The 25,102-nt window shown below is 42.3% G+C and overlaps 1 protein-coding gene across 6 annotated transcripts in view; it reads left to right on the top strand.

The window, feature by feature from the left end:
• Positions 1-1,519: 1,519 nt before the first annotated feature.
• Positions 1,520-25,102, top strand: part of neto1l (neuropilin (NRP) and tolloid (TLL)-like 1, like) — a 70,851-nt gene continuing 47,268 nt past the window's right edge. For 3 of the 6 annotated variants that reach the window (XM_079575822.1, XM_079575819.1, XM_079575820.1), the window contains exons 1-4: positions 1,523-2,171; positions 2,612-2,671; positions 2,768-2,905; positions 4,321-4,569. In XM_079575822.1, the coding sequence (XP_079431948.1) occupies positions 2,144-2,171; positions 2,612-2,671; positions 2,768-2,905; positions 4,321-4,569 (475 nt within the window). In that variant the 5' untranslated portion in view covers positions 1,523-2,143. Of the gene's footprint in view, positions 2,172-2,611; positions 2,672-2,767; positions 2,906-4,320; positions 4,570-25,102 lie in introns of all 6 variants that reach the window. The other 3 variants (XM_079575818.1, XM_079575821.1, XM_079575817.1) reach the window with 3 other exon arrangements.

Genomic DNA, 25,102 nt, shown 5'->3' with positions numbered 1-25,102 from the left:
TTCCAACTTTTTTGGAAGGCAGGGGGAAAAAATAGCACTTTACGTCTCAATCCCTTCTCTAAATTGGAAACTGCAGAGGAGTGGAGTGAGACTCAGAAGTAAAACAAAAGAAGTAATGGTGAGTGACATGATGGTCTGTCAATGCTGCTCTCCTAAACACCGATTATACCATGATTGGCAAGCTTGAGTCGGCTCTCAGTTGTACAGGGGTTAGACAAAGATTCTCAGGCCGTCATCTATACTAGGTAGTTCAAGAAGCTTTGTTTGGACTGAAGATTTATGTTCCAATGGTCAGGGCTTTAATAGTAATGTTTATGTTGCTGCACAAACATTGTAGTCATTTCAACCTGAAAAGACTCACAGAAACAGAGTGGCGTCAGGCGTTTTATTGGATATGAATCGTCATTGGGGCTCGGACCCTTACGGAAGGCGGTGATGAATGATTGACAGTCTTCCCCCGGCGTCTGGATACTGGTGGTGGTAGAGGACGAGACCCGAGGCGGCCATTTAACAACGACAAGCGGCGCCGAGGAGAGGCCAGGCAGAGGAGGGGCGGAGGAGGGTCGCTGCACAGCTGGGAACGGCTGAGCGATGGAAGCTTAAGAAGGGCATCCTGGGCAATGAATGGCTGAAACAGGATCGAGCAGCTGTGATTGGTTGTCACGGAGGTGAGGCTTGAGGTGAGACTGTGATTGGATGATTGGTGACGAGCTGCCGGTGATGAGGCAATGAATGAATGCTGCGGTTGGTCTTCTAGGTTGAATTTGCGCTGAAGCTTCATTTTTAAATGACTCCATGGTGGTGAGCTATCATGTAACCACAGCTGCCCTGGGGTAAACTGACAGGACACACAAAACATTCAGACATGGAATTAGTGAGCGAAGTGTCTTGCCGAAGGACACAATGACAGTCTGCGCCAGTAGGAGCTTTGATTCGAACTGCCAACCTTCAGATTATTAGTATAAACGTCTTTGAACTCTCAAAAACAACACGTGGCATTATAAGGTTTCCGTTTGTTTTTTTGTTTTTTTTTCCCCATTGTCTTGTGTCATGAAATAATTATACTTCCAATATTATTCGAGGAAAAGCATGCTGCTTATATATTTGATTTTCCCTGCAGTGCGCCATTAGATCACGTGCTGTAAAATCGTTTCTTTTCTGAAGAGACGTCACAGCAGCATCAATTGGAGCAATTAACGCTGAACAAAATGTGTAATGAAGTCTGAGTCACGGCTACAGTGGGAAAAAAAGGAATAAAAGAAAAAAGCATAAATTATTCAACTGCTTTTATTCAATAAGTTTCTGTTTCATTCAATGCACTTCCTTTCGGTCTCTTTTGTTCGACACAACGGTGACATTTCCACGTATTTTTTTGGTGGATTCATGTACGCACGTGTTGAAATTTACTATTCAGAATTACTTCCGTAGTGAACTCTCTAAACTGCTGCTCTCGTAAATGTGTCCAATCCAAAGACACCCGAAGTTCTTTTGCGCACGCCTGAGAAGTGCGCGTGGCTCGTGGCGCATTGGACGGCTGTAGTGGTGGTGAATGGACCGGGGGAGGAGGGGGGAGAGATCGTACATAACTCTCGCTTGGTGCGGGGACTCTCCAGATGAGAGGAGCCAAGACACGGGGCTGCACGCTTTTGAGGAACACAGGAGGAGGCTCCAAAGGATTTTTACGCAGGAACGACGCGGCACCGAGGATGACTTCAGCGTGGCTTTACGTGCTTCTACAGGACCCAGTCTCTTCTTGATAAGGGGACCAGACGAGATTGCCCATGATATTTTTAAAAAGAAGGGCGCAAAGGTGGAGCGATTAGAAGGTGCTCATGACGGGACTATTAATCCTATTAGTGCATCAGAAGCACCCCGGGGTTCTGGAAACGTTTGGATGGAAGCGTTTGGTTTTATACGAAACTGCTGATTAGTTACAGAAGAGGACAGATCTTTCCAAACTATATTTTTCAGGAGTAATTTTTTTTGTTTGTTTGTTTTTTTTCCCTAGCACAGAGTGTATGGCATGGGCGCTCTGTGAATCTCCGCAAACTCTTTTCAAATCTTTATTTTTTTTTCTTCTCCCAGTATTTGTAAATCTAAATGGAATTAGTTGGACCTGAAGCGGTTTGTGAAAGGAATAGACATGGTACATGGACGCTGCTTGCATCACGGTAAGGCATCCGCTGTTCTTTCTCTGATTTATCGCTCGGAAACGCTCAAACATGAAACGAAATAGATTAGAAATAGCCCCAAGTCCTTAAGCTATTCAAATCTCAGCAAAACGCGTGTGACAGAAAAAGTAGGCTATACTTAGACTTAAATAACGACTGGAGTGTTTGAAGTTGCCTTAATGGTAAAGAACTGTTTTCTGAATATAAAACAATCAAACTCTTACTGAGATGCACTTATAGTCGTGTAACCGTTCGCCTGTGTCCAAAAGACAATGGACGCAGCACATTCCTGATAGCACTAATTAATAGCTGGCAATGATGGACATGAAACTGTTAATCCATCATTTACCCCATGCTGAGTCAAATCTCAAAAAAGCCGGAATGAAGCTGATGCAAAGGGAAAATCTTCTGTGTCACCATTTTTGCTCCCTTTCTTCCAGTTGTTGCTGTAAGTCTCCTCATACTTGGGTTGTCTGGGGCAACGAAGAAGGAACTTGCAGGTAAAAATGACCCCCCCCCCCTATAGAACAGATAAATCCGATGTTTGTTTGGCCTATTCCGCAAGGTTTATTATGATCGGCTGTATATTGCTTTAGCAGTGAAAAACAATTCTGGAGTGAAGCCTGCGGGTCAGTGCGGGACATGGGTGAAGGAACCAGATGGAGGATTGTTCACTTCTCCCAATTACCCCAACAAATACCCCCCAGACACCGAGTGCGTCTACATCCTTGAAGGTAAGCGGGACCAGTTAACCGGAAAATCAATTTTGAGTGAACTATGCCATCACTGTAAAGCAATGGTTCTCAACTGACGGGGGTGCACCTTGATTTTATGACCAACAGCGTACGATTGTAAGTGCGTCACCATATCCCAATAAACACAGTGGGGACAGAGGATTGTGAAGTATCGACCTATTGCCAAAAGTACTCTATTTATCCATATGGGGAGGACCTCTTCGACATATATGTGGTACTGTTATGTCACCATGGCCCATGTTTTGAGTTGCAAACAGGGTTGTAGTATATGGGATTCCTCTGAACAACACAGGCGGTCGATTGTGGTAAGCTGTGTGTGTTGCCAGAGGGTAGACGGATGAAAGAAAGGCTGCCAATCATTACCATTGGATCCTCTGACCACCCAACACCTTCATAGATCGTCAAAGTAGGTGAAGATACTGCATCAAAAGGCATATCAAACTGGATTTACAGATAGAGCGGGTCGTCTCATGATCAGAAGGTTTGAATCCTGCTTCCTGAAGGTGCACACTGTCATTGGGTGACATGACACTTCGCCCACCTTGCCTCCAGTGTCTGCATACATTGATATTTGAGAGTGTGAATGGGTGACTGGTTCCTTCACTGGAAAACATCTTATCTTAGAAAAATGGCTTGAAATAAGACCTTTAATGCTGATTTTGAGTAGGTTTGGACAAGAATGAGAAATGAACTTGAAAGCTTAAACAAGACACACACAAACAACTTGAAATGAGACAAAAGATCAAGACATCACAAAAAACGGTCTTGTTCCATTGGCAATACAATAGTCCAAACCCTCTCAAAATCAGAACAATTCCTGATAATTCAAGCACTTTAAAGTCATTTTTGTCTAAGATGAGATTCCATTAAGTGTTTTGGGCTTGATGAAGGTAGAAAAGCGCTATTTAAGTCCATTTAAGACAAATTGGCATTTACATCTCTGATCCTATGGGTCTGAGGACATTATTGTTACTCACTACTCAGCACCTTGCATCTCTCAACCCTCAACTCTATGATTCCATAACTCTTTAGACAGTACTCTGTGGATCCTACATCTGGCCCATAGTAGCTATAGGATTACTTTATGTGCAACAAAGATGATAAGCACGTTCCACACCACACCACAGAGCAAGCACATATAATAAAAGGGAAATTGTAACTTTAACTCTTCAGTTCAAATGAAAAAGCAATTGGCACAAATAAACCAATTCCTCTGTCATTATACCTGTCAGGCTTTTGTCCCGTTGCATCGACTAAGCGCCACATGGAGATCTGTATTGAGCGTGTGGGTGTGTTGATAACGCTGCAACTTGAATGGTCGTCAATGTCGGCCTAATTCTTCACTGCCCGCTCTCCGCCTATGCCCCTGTAATTATTTGAATTGTGTCCCGCAGCTCCGCCAAGGCAGTGCATCGATCTACACTTTGAGGAGAATTACTCCATCGAGTCGTCCTGGGAATGTAAATTTGACAACATCGAAGTCAGGGACGGCCCGTTTGCCTTCAGCCCCATCCTCGGACGCTACTGTGGGCAGCATAGTCCTCCCGACATCAGGAGTAGTGGGAGGTACCTGTGGATAAAGTTTGTCACCGACGGAGAACTGGAGGCGGTGGGATTTTCCGCCAGCTACAACTTCACTCCCGGTAAGTAATGTTTTTGGAGCTGTTCCGTTCTTGTTCGGGGGCCTTTGTGTAAGCGTGCACCGTGGGCCTCCTGTCGCGCAGCTATGAATGAATAACAAACACGAGCCGGGGAGCTGTGCCACACGCCCTGGCCTCCTCCCGCTGCACCTATCGATTGTCTGTCTGTGCGCACTTACTATTTTCCATCGGCAATTTACTGTCATCGACCCTCTGCTGTTTCTTTTCGTGACATCTGGGTTGACACCGAGTTGCCTTAAAATTCATTGCCTTTTTTGATGAAATTCAGAGTGGAACCGCTACAAACATTGTGGATTTGCATTGCATGGATGTAGCTAAAGTAATGGCGGAACAAATGGGCAGAAATCTGGTCTCCTTTTACTGCCCTTAGGAGAAAACAGAGAGAAGCTCGTTTTTCTTCTGAATTTTGGTGTGCCTAATTGGATATGGAGAGGGCCTTCCATTAAGATGTTTTAAGATAATATATTTGTTTGTTCAAGTCTAAGGCAGTGGTTCTTGAATTAAGAGACTCAGACCCCTCCTCCTGCCTTGTTAGTCTATATTTTAGTCATGCTTTTGACCTCTTTTGGATTAGTCCTGGCTTAGAACTAATTGGATTATGGTTTAGTCCAATTGTAGACTGGCTTAGCCCTAGTTTAAAATTTAGACCAAGCTTAGTCCGAGTATAATCCTATCAATGAGTTTAGATGCTCAGTAGTCATCCAGTATCCCTCTTTGAGCCTTTGTGTGGAGTGATGAATCCGAGTGACACATTCCATGTAAGATTTTGGATGTAGAGATGAATGGTCAACATGAATTTAGAGTTTTGCTTTGTGTAGCTGTGTCTAAAGGTACATGCAATATTTTTGCTCAAGAGTAGGGGTGCACAATGTATCGCAAAAGAAATCTTGTCTCGATATTCGGTGATGTGATGTCCGTATCGCAAGAAGAGGCAATATATTGCAACATCACTAAAGTCTTCATCTGACTGAGATCGATTTTTTTTTTCCAAATTCAGCCAAAAACAAACAATGCATTGAACTTTTACTTATTTTTAGTTAGTTAGGTTTTTTACATACTGAGATATGTTCTTACCTGAGCTTAGACAAGTTGATGCGTTACTGTCTGGTCTTTGTGTGTGCGCTCAGTCACGCAAATATTGTTAGCATTTAGCCTCTCCCAGCAAAGGTATAGCTCCAAACTGGGGTGAAGCTAGAAGCTACCAAGTTCTTCCACGTTTCAATATTTAAGTACAGTTACGTGAAAAGTTACGTGATCCAAGTCTAGTTACACAAAATTAAACATGTCGATTTTCTGAGCAGATAAAAAAAAAGGGGTACTAAGGCGTGATAATACCTTAGGAGCACTTCGACAATACTGCACTGACGTTGAAGTGCTCCTGTATTATTATGCCTTACAACATAGCACACCTTTTTGTCCCTTCACCCCAGTTTGGAGCTATACCTATGCTGCGAGAGGCTAAATGCTAGCAACATTTGCACAAAGACCAAACAGTTACACATCATCTGGTTTAAGCTAAGGTGAGAGCATATCTCAGTATGTAAAAATGGTGGCCTATTCCCTTAAGCATTTACTAACTTACTTATGATTTGTATTTATTTAGAATGGAACATATCACAATATTGCTAAGCCGTATCGCATATTGCAAGCTACTTCAATATCGTTCAGTCCTACTCATGAGGTGAATACTTGTCCACCAACTACAGCCAGTCCTAGCATATGGTCTCGTTTGGTATCGCTTTTGCTGTTGGATCATTGGTTGCAGTAAGCGAGGACACAGCATCAGCCCCAGGTTTGTTTATTTCAGTTCATCTTCCTGCTTTGTGTGTAGTTGAGACAAAGTATAACTATCCTCCACCTTAACCGAGCGCGGCTTTAAATGCAGTTCGGCTTTACCCAAATCTGAAAGCTTATTGACCTGAGAGCTGACACCCTATAGGCCAGTGTAACGCCTCATTTGAAAACGAAGACCTACAAGACTGACTGTAACGTTTTTGTCATGTTTCCGTGTCTTTTTAGTAGTGTTTTTGTAGGTTTTTAGCCATTTTTTTAGTTGATTTTTCTTTGCTTTTTAATAGCTTTTTTTGTGTGCTTTCTGGTTGTGTTTCCGTCACGTTTTTACCGCTTATTTATTGTGTTATTCTTGCTTTTCTGGCATTTTTTTTGTCGCACTTTTGTCACTTTTTCTTGGCTTTTTCATCACTGTTTAGTCATGTTTTTGTTGTTTTTTTCTTCACATTTTTGCCACTCTCTTGTCGTCACTTTTTTATTGCGTTTTTCTCCTCGTTTTTGTCGCTATTTTGCTTTTTTTCGCATATATTTCCGCTATTAGAAAATCAGTTCAGGTGGGGGTTAAGAGCTTTAAGGGGCTAGATGCAAGTTGGCCATTTTATACTCACTACTGCCACCTCAGGTCATACGTGTAACTGCACCTTCTATATTAAGCTCGTGCTTGACGGCACTTCAAACCCTAAGTAACAGCGTTTTGAGAGACAGTGCAGCATTTTAGAGGCAGTTGTGGTGAACAGGTCTGAGCTAATTCTACACCTTAGAACATGGCTGGAACATGTAGTGGGAGCAAAATACTTAACATTAACATTCATAACATTTTGAAACTCTGTATAGTCCCTTTAAATTTATAATCATGATAAATTTCAAGGTAGCTCCGGACATGATCATACACTGTCGCAGTCGTTCCGAAGCGCATGAATCTCATCCTCCCACTGTCAGTTGGTCCATCGATTTAAAGCTTTAAAGCTGCTCTGGTTGTGTGAGGATGAGTTATTATCAAAGGCATTATCCCGCCTTAAAGATACTACGAACAATACTACTAATCAAGCATCTCAGACAGGTGAAGTGCATAGACTATATCTCTTCATCATGTCTCCTGTTGCGGATGTAGACAGAACATTTCATCTTCAAAGTTCGTCTACGGGAAGCAAGAAATGAATGGCATATTATATGAATAAGAACATCTCCAGCCTTAAATAGCCATGAGTAGCTCTCTGAGAAATAAAGGTTGTAAGAGAAAACTTGAACCTGGTGGTGATGTGAAAGAAAAAGCAGCATATCAGACGGTTGGTCGTACTGTTTTTTGCCTGATGAATGAAATCTTGCATCTTTGAAAGGAAGATTAGCTGTAAAATCGAATTTGCGCTGTTTCGTCTCGCGCCCACTCCTGACTGAAAGTTGGCTGAGAGGGAAACAACTCTGCCTCCTCCATTTTGACAGGAAATATCTGTGGCATTTGATTTGCATAATTAAAGGAGATAAAACTTATAAATTCAATCCGGGAAAAAAAAATGAATAGTGTCTGGCATCTGCAGCTGCTCCGTTAACCGTTTCCCACACATCGCCCCGTTTTTGTGAATGGGAGAGCTCGCCCCGGGATGAATCAGCTTGTTTCGCTCACTCCTGCTAAATAGTAGCATCTGCCATTGGCCTTTGAAAAGTCCAAACGCTCCGGATGACTAACGCGCAATGAAAGAGTCGTTTTTTTGCGTCATATTTGGGTCTGGTCTATTACATCGAGACATTGCACCTTATCTCTGACGTAAAAAAAAAAGAAAAAAGAAAGAAAGAAAGAAAGAAAGAAAGAAAGAAAGAAAGACTGAGGATTATAGCCCACAGACACAGACGCACAGAACAATGACCGAAACATCCATAAAGGAAATGAGAAGCGCAATTATTGTCTCTAAATGGCACTTTTGCTTTCCAAGTCCCCAAACACAATAATGATGGTGCAATTTCAAACTTTTTAGGACAGCTGGTTTGAATTCAGACACAGGTGGAGTGTTGACTAATAAAATGTGTGCGCTTCCAATAGGGATGGACATCGGAGCCGATACTGGAAAAAGTACGATATCGGTTATCGACTACAAATATCCAACGCTGAACAGATACTATAGTTTTGGCTCTCATATAATTGATAATTGATCTGTAACATGACAATGAAATATGACTTTATTAATCTTACAATAGAGAAGAGTCAACTACATTTTTCACCCAGAGAAAGACACTTAAGAAAGTCTCTTGGTATCGGTAAATATCGGATATCGGCAGATGCTCAAACTCTATTGGCATTTGATAACCAATATTTATTCATAATTTCCCTGACTCTTTATATGAAAAGCATTGGCGTCATGTCCACAATCAAATAAAGGACTTAAAAGATTCAAGATTCAAGATTTTTTTATTTGTCAAACCATGTGAAGGGTTTGAAATCATGCTTCTCTCATCCTTGATTGTGGAGCGGGGGGTGGTAGGGAGGGCAGGGAGTTCAGCTTCCCGATGGCCCTGTGTACGAAACTGTTCCTCAGTCGACTGGAACTGAAAAGAACCTTCTTCCTCGTTTGCGCCACTTGCCAAAGCAGCTTCTGGTTCAACAGCGTAACCCCGGAGGCCACGTTCCTCTGCGCTCCGCCCTTGTAGCATAAATATGTTCCGTTTGAGGCGTGCAGCGGTGAATCGACTGTGTGTAAGTCCCACAAGTCATTACTTTGTACTGCTCCTTAATCAAGTGCACACACACAGAGGAAACTCACTCAATTAAGAGAGTGGGACGGATAGGACAGAAGGTAGCCATGAAGTAACTCTAAAGAAAAGTCATTTGCAAAGTCCCCGGGGCTAGAACTCAAAACATTATTAAGTTTATAATATTTTTTTTTTCTTTCAGGATGAGAAGTTTGTATGTATGTTGATTCTAATGAAACTGTCAGCGAATTATGGCTCAGGATCATTGAACAGTGAGCCACGACTTAATCAGTGTCATTCACGACTCCTCGGTGAAACCTTACCTTATAGAAAGAACATTTTGTCGCATTCCATTCCCAAATGTGCAAGAGACGTCCCTTAAGTGGGCAACCCATAGTGTCAGACGCCTGTGCATTTAGGCGTTTAACTTCAAAATCACAGTCGGAGTAGCTGAAAGCAGCGTGTTCAGCGGGGACTTACACAGCAGTGGTCGTGTTTGTGTGGATATGCGGAGGTGGTCCCGGGGCGCAGTGACCTAAGCGACCCTCCTCGCCCAGATTAAGTGGTGTTTCGGCACCTTAAGCCAAAGCTGAGAAAATAAAAGCAGCCCGCTCTCTGCGCTTCGATGGGCAGCTGTTTGCAAAGACACCTATGACAGGCAGGGGCATGCAGGGGAGACTTACTCGTCGTCTGGCGGGTCAAAACGCTGGAGAGGACGGACTACAATATAAGAAGATTCACTGTGTAATCCAAATATTGTTTTTAGGATTAAACCAGGGTATTTGTGCAGTTCTCTCTCAGTTATTATTACACTTCCTCATATGTAGATAGATTTAGATGTAAACATAGCCTGCTCCCAGTAAAGTTTCAAGTCAGGTTTGAGGAAAATCAAGATAATAGTAATGACACCTTGGATGAGAGGCAGCACACCCTCGAAACGACCTAATCTAGATTCAGATTCATGTGCTCTCAGTGTCTTTATATCTAATCTGAGAAGCAGCTAAAGCCGTCCGCTGCGTCTGAAAGTTCACTTTTCACCGACTAATTAAATTGGCGCGTCACTCAGTCATTCAGAGCATGACGAGACGCTCCAGCTTGTCAGAGGGAGCCGATCACGATTACATTTTTACTGCCGTATTGCCCCGCCCTCATCCTGGTGGACCGCTTTTCGGAATCTTTTTATTGTCAGTCTGAATTCAGCTGGTGTGTCCCTTGATGTGGTACAATACATGCCTGATTGCGCAGTTACACTTGCAAGTAGTTGCTCGGGGAGGGCCACTTGGAATTGTGGCATCCGAATTTCTCTCAAATAGACTGTAGTTGTTCCAGCTAAGGTTCAGAGTCACCGCAAACCTCCGCCTTATAGAATACAATTAGACAATGTAGTCATGTAGAAAACTGTGCCCTTCACTTCTTCATTTAAATCATTGTAATTACTCCACTGCTTTAGCTTTAGCATCTAAAAGAGTGATCCCATCAGGCCAGTATGCAACCCATTCGATTACTGCTGATTGTTGTCCAGTGGGAATTGGGGCCAGGGCTAATGAATGCACAAACAAGTGGACACTGATTGATCTAAGTGCCTTCAATCTCAGCTAACTGCACCGGGAATCACTTTGAGAATGAAATGAGTCAAATGACATTTAGGATTATGACTAGAAGAGGATATATGGAGCCCCTTTAAAAGAGCCAGGGGCGTGAGATTGGACTGATGATGAACCTCAAACTGGAAAATTGAAAATTGAACCAAGATGATGGACTCCTCACTTTGACTCTGGTAGCATTTTCTACAGGGTTAAAGCCAACTCCTGTCTGTGGCATCAGCCTCCAAAATCCCATCCACCGCAGGCAAAACATGACATTTATATTTAGGGATGTATTTGCATCCCATAAAATCATGTCCTACTGTTGCACAATAGAGCGCAAATGCCAGGGAAGAAATGCAGGGCCAAAACAATGCACAAACTCCAGTCTTTTGTTTCCAATCCAGGCTCTTAATTAGATTGTTACAGTGGCTCAAATAAAGAAGCCAACATTTGTGTTTTGACATTTGTCTGATAAGCATTTTCTGGATATAGACATTTTAATTAAGAGAAACGATATAAGTTCAAAAGGAAGTAGCAGAATTAATGAATACTTATTGTGGAGATAAGGCCTCATTCATCTCTGAAACTGGAATTATCCCCTTTTAAATTCTACAGAACAAGCCCACCTTGAACAGTCCAGTCCCCGCAAGGGAACCTTTGACCCATCCTTCAGTGCCGCCGGGGCAGCTTGTCAGGAGCGCCCGTGGCCCCATCTTCAGATCTTGAGTTATAGGTTTGTGGTCAGGATTTTATAGCTGGAGGATTAGCTTTTTGTGCCTGTTTTGGGTTGATAGGGAAAACCGGCGCACCAGGAGAAAACCCCCCCAGGAATGCCCACACAGGCTGGTGTGATACCAAAATGAATTTCCTCCGATACACCAACTAATTTGTCCTTGATAGCATCAGATGCCCTTTCAGTGCTTCCGTCCAGCTTTGAACCTGCATACCAATCATGCAGCTGTGAGGAACTAGTGCAATAGGCCAATAATTACCACACAAAACTCCCGTTTATTTTTCCAAGGCCAAACACTATTATTCAAGTAGTTGAAGGCGGATAGTGAAAAGATCGGTATAAGACTACTTTTTTCAGTAATACCTGGTGTCATTAGTGGGGTTTTTTTGTTGATACATTCTTTTGCCCTTGTTACTGGCTTGTTGATTGAGCTAAGGAAATGCTGACATTGCTCACGGGGCAAGGTTTTGTGGGTAGTGAGTTTAAATGGAAGCAAATCCTTTCAACCAAAGCGCTACGGCAAAGTTATTAAGATTTGGTTTTGCGTTGACGCCAAGGCTTGATGTCTGACCCATCAGTGGAAGAGGACAGGAAGGTTGGGGTTACAATGTGGATGTGGGCTTGGTGCCATCTGAATATGACCAAGATTAGTTTTATTTTATCTGTCACAATCCTACTTTGTTAAAAAAGAACTAAGTTACTTGTTTACCTTAATCAATACTTTTCGTGGTCCCTCTGGGGGTAATACAAGTGTTAATGGGATGATTGGGGGGTCTTTCATCTCCCCCTGGTGTCTTTGGCCAGAAAACCACAATTGCAACCTTGCATGCACCGAGGCGAAGACCCAATACAGACTAATAATAGAATCACAAGGAAGAAGCTAACAGGCTAACGGGCAAAGCTAATTGCGGGCTAGCACCACTTAACCAGTATTTACAGCCAAATTTGAGTGACAAAAATGATTTCCATTGTGTAATTGGATGTACAATATCCCTCTCTCCCTTTGTCTTTTCTGTCAGCGCAGTATTTACTCTCATGGACAATTAATGAGTAAAAAAAACGTAACACACCTACAGTGGCGCTTTTGGCCTCCAGGGGCATGAGTTACTTAGTTCTGCTTTAACTTATAAAATGGATTAAGTCACCACTCGTAGCTATTATAAATAAACAATCAATACATTATGTTGCTGCCTCATTGAAAAGCATATAGTATAGGATAGAGCATTGATCTGCAGTCCAGGGCGTGTGTACAACTCTAAACAGATCAATGCTAGAAGGGTCTATGTTCCCCTGTCTTCTCGGCCTCTGTTTTAGCCTGGGAGATGGATGTGGCATGTTTGCATTGCAGGCACACCTCTGGCAGCTGTGAACGAGGTCCGTGCCTCTCCCACTTGTCCACACTGGCCTCTGTGTAGTCCTAACACTTGCTCTTTTTACTTCCTCGCTCCTCTTTCCTCTTGTCATGCCAAGTACATAGGGGCTTCAGTGTGTGCTGGGTTTTTTGATCCGGGCCGCGCGCACACTCTCGTTCTGCAGCGTCTGGGAACCTTAATAATTCAAAGCACTTGAAATATGAGGTTCGTTACACCGCTGTATGTCTCCACGTTCGCTGATTCAGAAATTACTCGTGCGCATTACGGTCATAATGAAGGTAGCCACAGTCCGTGCATGATCCACTTTACCTGCGTCTGAACCAACCAATCATTTTATAATTTTAATTCAATTTTGAGACACACCATCTGGAATATAGGATGTGTGGCCAGCTCGTCTAACTACATATTAATGCAAGACGTTAAAATGAATTCAATTTTTGAAAACATCCCTCAAGATTAGTATTTGTCAGACACTAACTCCAGCTACGCTTACATTTTACCAATGCATTTTCACCGTCCTTAAATGCATTTGACTTCCTTCATTCATTGCATGTTCTTATATGAAGAATATCATGTGCGACCTACACATTCCAGAAAAGCTTTTAAGCTGGCGTCAGATGAAGGAAGCAAAGAAGACACTGGAATAACATGAATTCCACACAAAATGCCCCTTTTGCTTTAGGAATTCAGCCCGAAATGCCGATCATAGAAAGGCCTTATTACACGGTCGGTCAACATGCCAGCTTCAGCATCATGACTTGGAGACTGCTCATCGCCCCATTCCTCTCTGTACTGTCCTCAAAGCTCTGTTCCTCTTCCCTGCGAACCCAGAACAAATTTGCGTCTCTCGTCTGTTTTTCGCCACTTCCTCCAACGACCGACGCGCTCCTCTGCCATCCATCCGCCCATGTGCCCATCCTCTGTTAGCCTGGCCTGATGTTCACACACAGATGTCGTGAGGATTCTGGGCCTCACTGGGCTGTCGCTGGAATCGGGAATGCGAACACAGTGATCTTTTATTTGCGTGGGCCCGGTTTTGGGGAGTTTGTGGAAGCAGTAAAGCGTGTAACGTGTTTGTTGACGCACTGGTATACAACGCCACTCCCCTGTATTGGCAGGATTCCTCCATTGGCATGCAAAATGGTCTGTAGTGCATCGCAAATGGTCGGGGCTGCATGATTTGTGGGGGAATATCTAATTGTGAGGAGGGTAATTGCAATTCGACGTGCAAATTTTGGGTAAACAATTCATATCTGAGGGACTAAGACTGAAAAATTAACTGCTATACCGATAAAAGATTCAGAAGTCTTCAAGGACATGTTTGTGGAGGTCCTACCTGCAGGCTTAGCAGCAGGGTTGGGCGATATGATAAAAAGGCTTTATGCATAATTACGTTACATAAACTTAATAAGTGCAGACTTTGTGATCTGCGGGGTCCGACTTTTTAAATTGTAATTTCTGTCCAATTGCCAATATAATCCTGCAGCCGTAGCATATGGTCTTTGGTCTGGAAAATGCAGCAGAAATTAGCCTCGCCGGCTGTAAATGTGTTTTTCCCCATCTCTCGCTGTCTTCTTGTGTAGCCATAGCAGCTGGCCCAGGGCTCTTTGTTTCATTAGCCTATCATTGTGGTGGATCGTTGCCTGTCACGCTGCGAGCCTGACTCTCTCAGTTGTGCCGTATTAGGTACTAGTGCGACTGAGCTGCACGCTTTATCACAGCGCGCATTACTACATCCAGCTATCACAAATGACTCAGAGAATTACACCTGGATTGAATAGATGTTTTATATGAATGACGATCGTATAGGCAAATCAGACTTCATTATATCAATGAAAAAAATTATGCTGCGGTTAAGATGAATTTTTAAAGGTCAGTGGAGAGAATAATGTGTTTTCCAATGGACATAAAGCTACACTGTCCCTACTATAAAACAGATTAAATTAAATTTTAAATATTATCAAGGATTATTTAACTCACCCTTAAAGCAGTGCCAATAAGCGCCACTGCAGGTGTCGTAGCATGTTGTGGTTTTTACTCATTAATTATTCGGGAGAGTATACGCTATGCTGACAGAAAAGACAAAGTGAGAGAGGGAAATTGTACATCCAATTACACGATGGAAATTTTTCACTTAAACTTGACTGTAAATACTGTTTAAAGGGACTATACAGAGTTTAAAAATGTCAAAACTAAGTATTTTCATCACCCTACATGTTCCAGCCATGTCCTAATGTGTATTCACCACAACTGCCTCTAAAATCCTGCATTGTCACTCAAAAAGTTACTTCGGGTCCGAAGTGCCGTCATGCACGAGCTTAATATAGAAGCTGCAGTTACGCGCAAGACCTGAGGTGGCAGTAGTGAGTATAAAATGACCAACTTGCATCTAGTCTCTGTAAGTGGCGCTAGCCCGCAGTTCGCTTCGCCCGTTAGCCTGCTAGCTTCTTCTTCATCTATTAGTGTGTATTGGGGCCTCCGACCCAGAGTCAGGAATGTTGCAATTGTGGTTTTCTGGCCAAAGACACCCAGGGGAGATGAAAGACCCCCCAATCATCCCTTTAACACTTGTATTACCCCCTGAGGGCCTACAGAAATAATTTATTATGGTAAACAAGTTACTTAGTACTGCCTTAATCATTTTCTTTTCTTTTCTTCTTCTTTTTTATTGTGGACTTAACTCTGGTCACATCTTTTAGTACTGTGTTGCTTGGAAGATTCAGCGTCTTGGAAGTCTATGCTCCCTTTAAGTTTATGTTCATTATATGTTCTTTACGTGAACACTATATCAAGACGAGTTGAAAGCTACAGAAAATGAAGATGATTATAACATGGACTGGACATTGCTCTCCAGTCTCTCCAGTCCTTTCCAAGTAGCTCCACAACGCTTTGTACATTTCTACATTAATGCTCGACGAGTCACATCTTCAATCCATAGTTCAAAATGATACCCTCACAATCAATTACAGCAAAGTACAAAGAAAACCCTCTCCAGGTTGACCTCACCTAAAAATATATAAGCATAAGTAGCTCTCTGTCTTTTTGTAAACGTAAAATAAAAGAGGTTTGAAACCACATGTGTAGAAACACGGCTACTACAGTATTTGTTGGCTCTCCAGTCTCCACTGCACCGAGATCAAATAGGCTTCCAAGATTTGAAAGACAAGGTACAACAGTGTGTTTTTTACAGCCGTTTTCCCCTTCTTCTTCCCAGCAGGAGACTTCCCATGGGGCTTCTGTGTATTAACTCAGGGATAAAAAAAGAAAAAAAGAAAGGCTAATACCCAGCTGAAAAGGACTATGAATGATGAATGGTGTGTTTTATTACCCACACTTTTTACCCACTGCTTTCTTACATGATTTCTTGCAGTAGATTGGACGCTGCATGCTCCCCAGCTTATCATATAAGAACCAAATCCTAACCCGGGAGGGACCTTCTCTAAATTGCATTTGGCAGTGGGGTAATCTAATAGGTAATGACAGACTTTTGTTTTTCCTATAGGGGAATTATGCTGGCATTCATGTTTTACAATGAGGGAGGGCAAGAGTATGATGAGATTACTGAATCAGAGTAATCCTAGTTTCAAAATGATGCCCATTCAATACCTTTATGTAGTTTCTGAGCATCGGAAACGGCTGCCGCTGTGTTGATGACAGGTTTCATTTACCGGGCGACCTAAAGCGCATGCACAATAAGCGAAAGTGCAGGTAATGGATATTTTAAGTTGATAGGCTTACAGATCTACTCAAAGTGGTTTATGTCATGCGTTGACTATATGTGTGTCGAGGTTCGGATTTGTGAAAAATACAATTTCATAGTCGAATAGTCGGGGGAAACATTTGAAATAAATGAAATCCAGTCTTTACAAGTTGTGTTTATTTGACATATAGAAATATATTCCCATAATAGTAATTACTGATGTGTACCTGCATATACGTAAATGCTCTCACAATGTATGGCTATATCTTGTATATAGTTCGAATACATTTCTAGTATTCCCACGATGGCTGTTTGTGAACACGCTATTGCATGTGATGCCTTAATGTTTCTTAGCTTGTTGATGGCTTCTTTGTGGATGTTTACTGTCCCTGAGGTGTGAAACAGCCTGCCTAATGTCCTATGCGTTTGTTCAGCACACCCTACAGCAGGTGTCAAGTTGTGATCGGGCGAGAAGTCTTGACTCATAAAAGATGAAATCTCAGCCATCAAAACATGTCTTCTGCACAATTTCACTTTTACTCAGTTTCTCTTTCTACCACAATAACGGATCTGCAGTTGCTCATCCATCTGTGATTATTGAGGAGCGGGGCTGTCCAAGAGCATTTCTCAGACTACTGACTGTACATCATTGGAGTCCATCAAGTCAATTAACGTCTATTGGACAACAGAAATCTGCCTGGCAGGCTGCCGAGTGTGAAGGAAAAGTCAGTCGATCATGCAGCGCTCGTCTCAAGCAAACACACAAACAGAGCATCCGCAGACATTCCGTTTTCCATTTGGCCAGACCGATTAATCATGTACAATAGGATGCACATGGCCACACAGTGCTGCTGCGGGTTGGCCATTATGGCTCTAAAGCATCAACCGAGGCAGAGAAGATACCCATGAGATGTCTGATTGGCAGAACAAACAGTGCTATAGGCAGAGCAAGTCCAGCAACACAGTATTGTCAGTACCCATGAAGAATAATTCCATCAATTCAAGCCATACTGTGTAACATTACCAAATAAAAAGTGGCTCGTGATCAGCGGAGCTCCACACCTCCACAGGAAATGATGTCACCTCTGAATGAATCTCAATAAGACGCCTTTAAACCACTATCCTTAAGGTTAGGATTAGGGTTAGGTTTAGGGTTAGCATGGATTAGATTAAGTTAGAGTTGTCCTGTGGAGGTGACGTTATTTCCTGTGGAGAAGTGGAGCTCCACTGATCACGTGCCTCTCCATCGGCTGCATTCAGACCCTTCTCTACAGTTTAGATGCTCTTGCAACGTAACGTATAACTTTGAATGTTCCGCAGTGTAGCTTTAACATTTCATGGTCATAAACATACCAATGAGCAGGCAACACTAGTAAAAGCTTTTTGTTGTAAAAAAATGTATTTATGCCGGCATAGTTGCAGCTTCTTCTTTTTTTTTTAAATTCCATTTACATACACATATTGCAAAAGGGGGAAACCAATCTCATTGTAACGTTAAATCGTTTCATTTAAATTGCGTTTATTTCAGTGATTAGTTATCAAACAGGGTTCTTAAAAGGCATTACAAAACTAGTCTTTTGAACAGATGCTGTAAATGACCATAAATTCCATCCCTAAAGTTAAGGTTGTTGTTTTTTTTATCCCAGTTGTTCTTATTCACTTTTGTATTGCTGCATGTATGGATGTGTATTTGACAGGCTGTGATTTACGGACAAGCTGTACTGTGCAGATACGCCATGCAGTAATCAGCCGTACAGAGCCTCATAGCGTGAAGCTTAACGTGGGCTGTGAGTGTTTTGATGTACATACATTCATTTTCAAATGCGGCGGCACAGGCCACAAACACTTTTCAAACCTACTGATCTCTCTTGTCAAAGCAACAATGTTTTCGGGGTGGAATACATTCCGGGTACGTTATTGCATATTTATTGTGTCCATAAAAACATCGGCGGCATCTCACAAGAACTTGAGTGGTTTTAGACCTGCAACCACCCCTTATCAGTCTTTAAGATTAGGAATAAAACACATGGATGGACGCCTTGTTGCTGTGCTGGGACTCCTCACAAGTCGCCCCGGCACAGAACTTACAGCACGGCCACAATTTCTGATGTATTTCTCTATTTTTTTCGTGCCTCTGCTTCCGATGCTCCGGACCAGACTCCCGCACACCGAAAGAGCAGCTTTGATGGCCTTGGATTTGAGCATGTGTCATTCAAAATAGATTTATGACGAATGAGGCTATTATTAACCTTTTACATGGAAAATAGCTCAGCCACAACCTGCAGGCAGTTTCTCTTTCACTTTCAGAAAGTGCGCGAAACACCACCCTACTCCGCGGACTGATTCACCGACAGTGTAAAGGCAGGTTATCCATTAAGCGTACATTGTATCTTGTCTGTTGACTCATCTGAAGGGATTTCCTGATCTTCAGACTTGATTTGTGAGTCTGCCGCGAAATTTGTATTCGGCGCCCGTGCCCTCATGTGTAAACAGTAATGTACCCACTGGTCTTGTTCCGAGCGGCTACATCTGAACAACCGCATCAAAAAATCCCTTTCATTTTGTGATTTTTTTTTTTTGGGAGGAAGGAACTTGGCTGGCAGTGTGAATGCAGCCTGTGACTATGTGTGCTGAATATATAGTCGTGTCAAGCGGAAACCAGACCTCTATGTGACTTTTTATTCTGCAACTTTTGTCACAGCTATTTGTTTTTGCCGACCTGTATATAACCAGTCTAGTCACACAGAGCCATCTTAAATATTCCGCTCTAATCCTCTGGGGACTTGGTACGATGTAAAATTCAGAAGTCAGATTAGAATCTCCATGCCGTTCCCTAGATAGCCGTGTGCCGCGAGGACGCAATTTTCTTTTTGCTTATATTAGAAAAGATTAAGTTGGTTCGGGCTGGGAATTTTTGTCACCTTCAGGGCAACACTTAATATTACAGTATTTCGAAAAGTCAGCCAACTTTGCCGCCTGATTTGGCTCTGATTTGGCGCTGTTATTTCAAGTACAGTTGCTGCTGAAGATGAAACGTGTTGCGGACTGTAAAGCATGGCTGCGATGTTTTATTCATTCAGTGCCGATTCCCACTAGATGTTGCCGGTACGTTATCCCGGTTAGCATGAGCAGCGTACAACTTGGACAAGATCTCCCTCGATCATTCGCCAATTCATAAAACATGCATGTCTGTAAATGGTGGGCGAAGCATTACTGACTGCTACTTCTAATATGACATGCTACCATTGAAGTGAATACGTCATGCAGAACTGTGGCTTATGAGTTTAGAAAGAACACTTTGTTAGGAGGACTGTCTGTTTTGAATGTTAATGTGAAGTTGGAGCGCCCTCTGTAGACAGCAGTGGGGATTATGTGTTTACGCAGGCCTAAGCAGTCACGTTTAGGCATGCTAGCAAATAGATGGCGTCATAAAAAAACAGTTTTATGTTTTTGGGTGTATGTAGAAAAAGCATGTGCCGTCGGCTTCAACACTTAAAGGAAAAGGCCACCATTTTAAACACTGAGATATGTTCTTACCTGAGCTTAGACGAGTTGATACGTACCTGTCTGGTCTGTGTGCGTGCCCGTGGAAGAGCGTGGTCGCTTCCAACGTCACCCCCATTTGGAGCTATAGGAATACATTGGGAGAGGCCAAATGCTAACAACATCTTTGGTCGTTTTGCGTGACTGAGGGCACGCACAAAGACCAGACAGGTACGCATCAACTCGTCTAAGCTCAGGTAAGAACATATCTCAGTGTTTAAAAGGGTGGCCTGTTCCTTTAAGCCTGCAAGTCAACTGTTGCATGTGGACAGTAAATGCTTTTTTTTAAATCATTACTCGTCTAAATTATGTTGGCAGCGACGCCCTTTATTTACCATACCACACCAAGATGGAGGCTGATTCAAAAGTGAATTACCGGGTCAAAAGAAATGTGTTTGGTGGTGGGTGTAAAACGGTAGCGGGATTAGGCCTCACCCGTCAAAAGTGCCTCATTGTCGGTCTGGAGCTTATAGAGGAGATTGACTGTGATCAAGGCGGGGAAGTGCGAGGCATTGATTTTATCGTGCTCGGGGGCTTTGTGGAAACTTAGACCGTGGTAAAAATAAGATCTTAAATTGAGTGTGCAGGGAGGACGGCTTTGGCCAAGCTTAAAGCTTCATTTGCTGCTGGTGCTGGCCCTGTACTGAGGGTTTTGACTTGAACTGTGGATCTCTTTACACGCTGCTTGTCAAACATCTGTGGTTATGTCATGTCAGCTTAAGTCCGCTCAGCCACCAAATCAGGCCCTTTTTAGTCTGAATATATTTAGTGAGATGAATTTTGCTAATGTGCCGTGGCATTGAAGAGTGGAGGCAAGTCCCTGAGCACGCTTGACAAGTTTTCATGTTTGTTTTTTTCTTCAAAGTATTACTTGGTGGTGAGTCTTGGTGGTAGATTTTCGCCCCAGTGAAGTGGCAATTTTTAGTAACACATTAGAAAATGTTGCAATATCTATGTTCTGAACCAATATTGACATGGAAACGGTCTCATTATGCTCCCCACATGTAAATTACACAGAGCAGAGAGCTTTGATTCTCGAGCCAGCCTTTTTCGCCCTTCCTTATTCCAAGGAAAGAACTAAGTCGCTCATGACCCAGTGGTTCAGTACGTTTGCATAGCAATGGTTTTGATGATATTGTCTATTCTTTATGTGCATAAGAATATTGTCTTATCTGTTGCACATTAAAGGGGCATTATGCAACTTTTTATGTGGAAAAAATAGTTTATATTTGTACAGATTTTACCTTGTAGTGACCCAGCGGCTGTATGAGTGATCAGCACAGCCTTTACTTTCATTCACAGTGGGACGCTCCAGGATCAATTGTTTTGGAAGGTTTTAACTTCTGACGGACCCTCTCACCAGAAAATCGACAAAACAATTGATCCTGGAGCGTTGCAGAGACCACCGTGATCAAAGGTAAAGGTGCCATGCTGACCACTCAGCTGCTGGGTCACTACAAAGTCAATTCCGCACATTTAGTAACTGTTTTTTCTCACATAAAAAGTTGCATATTGCACCTTTAAGTTATTGGAGGTTTGGTCAGGTAATGAAACCAAGTGCAAAGAAAATGTTTAGAGGGTAGCAATTGACACAGTTGACTGCTTGGAATAAAACTAAAACCATGTTTTTTGGCCACAAAATTTTGGCCATTGGTTTATTTATAATTCAGATTAACACTTTAATCGCTGTCAATGTCTGTGTAGGCTCTCAGTCGTACAGGAGTTGTCCATCTTATCTTCCATAGAGTACAGAAGATGACTCAAGAACCTCCTTTGAAGATTTAATCGTTGTCATAAATTGAAATGACCAAACTCTTGTATAATATCCTAATTTGCTCAACATTATTTCTTTGTTTTGACGTTCCGCAGTGTAATCGATAACAGCAAGCCACTGATGATGCAGCCACCTTGTAAACATTCAGATTATTTTGATCAGTTACTACAAAGAAACCAACCGTTGGGTACAGCGTTATCACGGCCTGTCTTTGTCGTCAACCTTAAAATCTCTCTTGGTGTTTGTGTGTAATCCTGATTGGGATTGGAGTTTTTTTTTCCGTTTCATTAAATGTGAGAGGGATTTCATCAGCTCAAGGCGGCGGTTTGCCTCGGGTTGATAACGTGTAAAGCAACTTCAATGATATTTTCTCCCAACAAACTGATGGGATTAAGTCAAGACACTGCATGACAAAAAGAGTTTAAATGGGGTCAGAGGCGTCTCTTTTGTGTGAGAGGGGCATTATGTGAGTCGTGACAAAGGGACACCGAGTTCCCAATCCTAAGCCGCTATATTATATTTCTCTGTCTTTGAACTTAATTTGTCAGCGGTGGGGTAAAACTACACTGCGTTCCAAATTATTATGCAAATTGTATTTTTGTGTCAAAAAGGTAAAAAAAAATAAAAAAATAATGAAACTTGTGGATGGTATCGTGTCTCGGGGCTCTATGAATCACTGACATTAATCTCAGAGACCTGGGATAATTAGTTTTCAGGTTAAGCCCAGTTAAGGGAAAAACTACTGAAAAAGGGTGTTCCACTTTATTATGCAGATCATCATTTTCAAGCAATATGGGAAAGAAAAAGGGTCTTTCTGCTGATGAAAAGCTTGAAATAGTTGAATGCCTTGGTCTAGGTATGAAAACCTTCGATATTTCATGAAAGATTAAGCGTAATCATCGAACTGATAAGAGATTTGTGGATGATTCAGACACACTCGGGTTTATGCAGATAAAGGCACAATATGGACGGTTTCTGCCAGACAAACACATCAGATTATTAGAACAGATGCTACAAAGCAGCATACAGGTATTTGAAGCTGTTAGGTGCCTCTGGAGTCCCCCGAACATCAAGGTGTAGGACCCTCCAGAGGCTGCAGTTGTGCATAAACCTTCTATCCGGGCCTCCCCTAAATGGTTAATTGAATGCTGATGAACAGAAACGGCTGCAGTGGCTCAGAAATACATGAAGACTCATTTTCAAACAGTCTTGTTCACTGATGAGGCCGTGTAGCCCTGGATGGTCAACTCAATGGAGTAGTGAATGGTTGGTGAATGACCACAATGTCCCAACAAGGCTGTGACGTCAGTAAAGAGGTAGAGGAGTCATGTTTTGGGCCAGAATCATGAGGAGAGAGCTGGTCGGCTCCTTTAGGCCCTTTTGGGCTCCCTGAAGGTGTGAAAATTACCTTTGAAAAATATGTGAAGTTTCTGACTGACCACTGTCTTCTATGGTACAAAAAGAAGAGCCGTGCTTTCCCTAACAAAATCCTCTTCATCATGACAACGCACCATGTCATACTGTAAAGAAAACCTCTGCATCACTGGCTGCTATGGGCAGAAAAGGAGAAAAACTCATGATGTGGCCCCCTCCTTCCCTGACCTCAACCCTGTTGAGAGCCTTTGGAGCCTCAACAAAAAAAACTTCTATGATGGTGGGAGGCAGTTTTCATCCAAACAGCAGCTCTAGGAGGCTATTCTAACATCCTGCAAATAAATCCAAGCAGAAACTGTCCAAAACTCACAATTTTAATGGATTTAAGAATTTTGAAGCTGCTATCACACAAGGGCTCCTATGGTCAAATATAACTTGACCTGTTAATATTTTTTTGATTGAAATAGCTTTTGATTTCAGTAAGTATGACCTCCTAATGCTACACATTCAACAAATGACCATTTTCAGTTAATTACAAGCTTTAAAATGTATTGAAACGATGAGTTGCATAATAATTTGGAACAGTGGATTTTGAGGTTTTTACTATATTTATTTTTGAAAAAAATACTGTTATCACTAGGAAATTTTTTCCACCACATTTAAATGATCCTCTACCAGGTAGAGACTTGAAAATTATGCTGACTCTCATTTGAGTTGACAATTTAGAAAATCTTAGAAAAATGTCATTTGCATAATAATTTGGAACGCAGTGTAGAGATGCCTTTTTTTACTCAAGGAACTGACCAAACTTACCAATATTTTTGACCTGTAATCAGTAGGGGTGGGAACCTCTGGGTATCTCACGAGTGGATATGCGATATATGGCTCACGATAACCTCACGATGCACCGATACTGTGATAATCCACATAACCTTCGATGCATCACAGTTTAAAAAACAAAACATTCATTTACATTTATTTGGATGTGCTTTTTTTTTTTTTTTACCTCTTTCTGTGTGAATAAATGATCCCTGACTTACACCCTGAAGATGGGTCTATAGGTCTCGCAGAGGCATCACTTCATTTACATTTAAATAAACTAGAAACCACAGTCCATTGATAAATCAACCCCAAATTAATCTTATTTATAGTTATGAAAACTATAATTGAAAGTAATATATTTATGTGAGTGTTTGGTCCAAGTGCTTAAAATTGTAGTGATGCCAATAGCTGAATTCTTGATCATTATTGGCCTCTGTTGACTGTGAAAACAGTGGAGCATCAAAGTATCGATATCGGTATCGTATCGTCCCACAAAATATCGCGATATATCGGAAAATCGATATATTGTCACACTCCTAGTTATGAGCATTTCAGCAGCGGTGGTGGGGGTTTGTTCTTGTAGCTGAACTTTGTAAGGGAGTTGGTGACTGGCGAATTCTTCTGAACTAGCCTACATGTTAACCTGCCCGGGGGTGAGGTACTCTTTGGCATTTCCCTGCTCATTCCAAAGAGCCCCGGTGAGTTTAAAGAAATAGGCCACCGTTTTTCCATACTGTGAAATGTTCTTACCTGAGCTTTTTGAGTTGATTACGTAATTGTGTGTGTCCGTGGAAGAGCGCGGTCGCTTCTAACTTCACCCCGTTTGGAGCTATAGGAATATGTTGGGAGAGGCCAATTGCTAACATCTTCGGTTGTTTTGCGTGACTGAGGGCACACAGTTCTTCCATACTGAGATATGTTCTTACCTGAGCTTAGACAAGTTGATGCGTACTGTCTGGTCTGTGAGTGCCCATGGAAGAGCGTGGTAGCTTCCAATTTCACCCCCGCTTGGAGCTATAGGAATACATGGGGAGGCTAAATGCAACATCTTTGGTCGTTGTGCATGACTGAGGGCACAGGTACCCATCAACTAAGGTAAGAACATATCTCAGTATGCAAAAATGGTGGCCTGTTCCT

The sequence above is a fragment of the Gobius niger genome, assembly GCF_951799975.1.
Source record: "Gobius niger genome assembly, chromosome: 18".
Classification (NCBI taxonomy): domain Eukaryota; kingdom Metazoa; phylum Chordata; class Actinopteri; order Gobiiformes; family Gobiidae; genus Gobius; species Gobius niger.
This window is presented reverse-complemented; position numbering and strand designations above follow the sequence as displayed.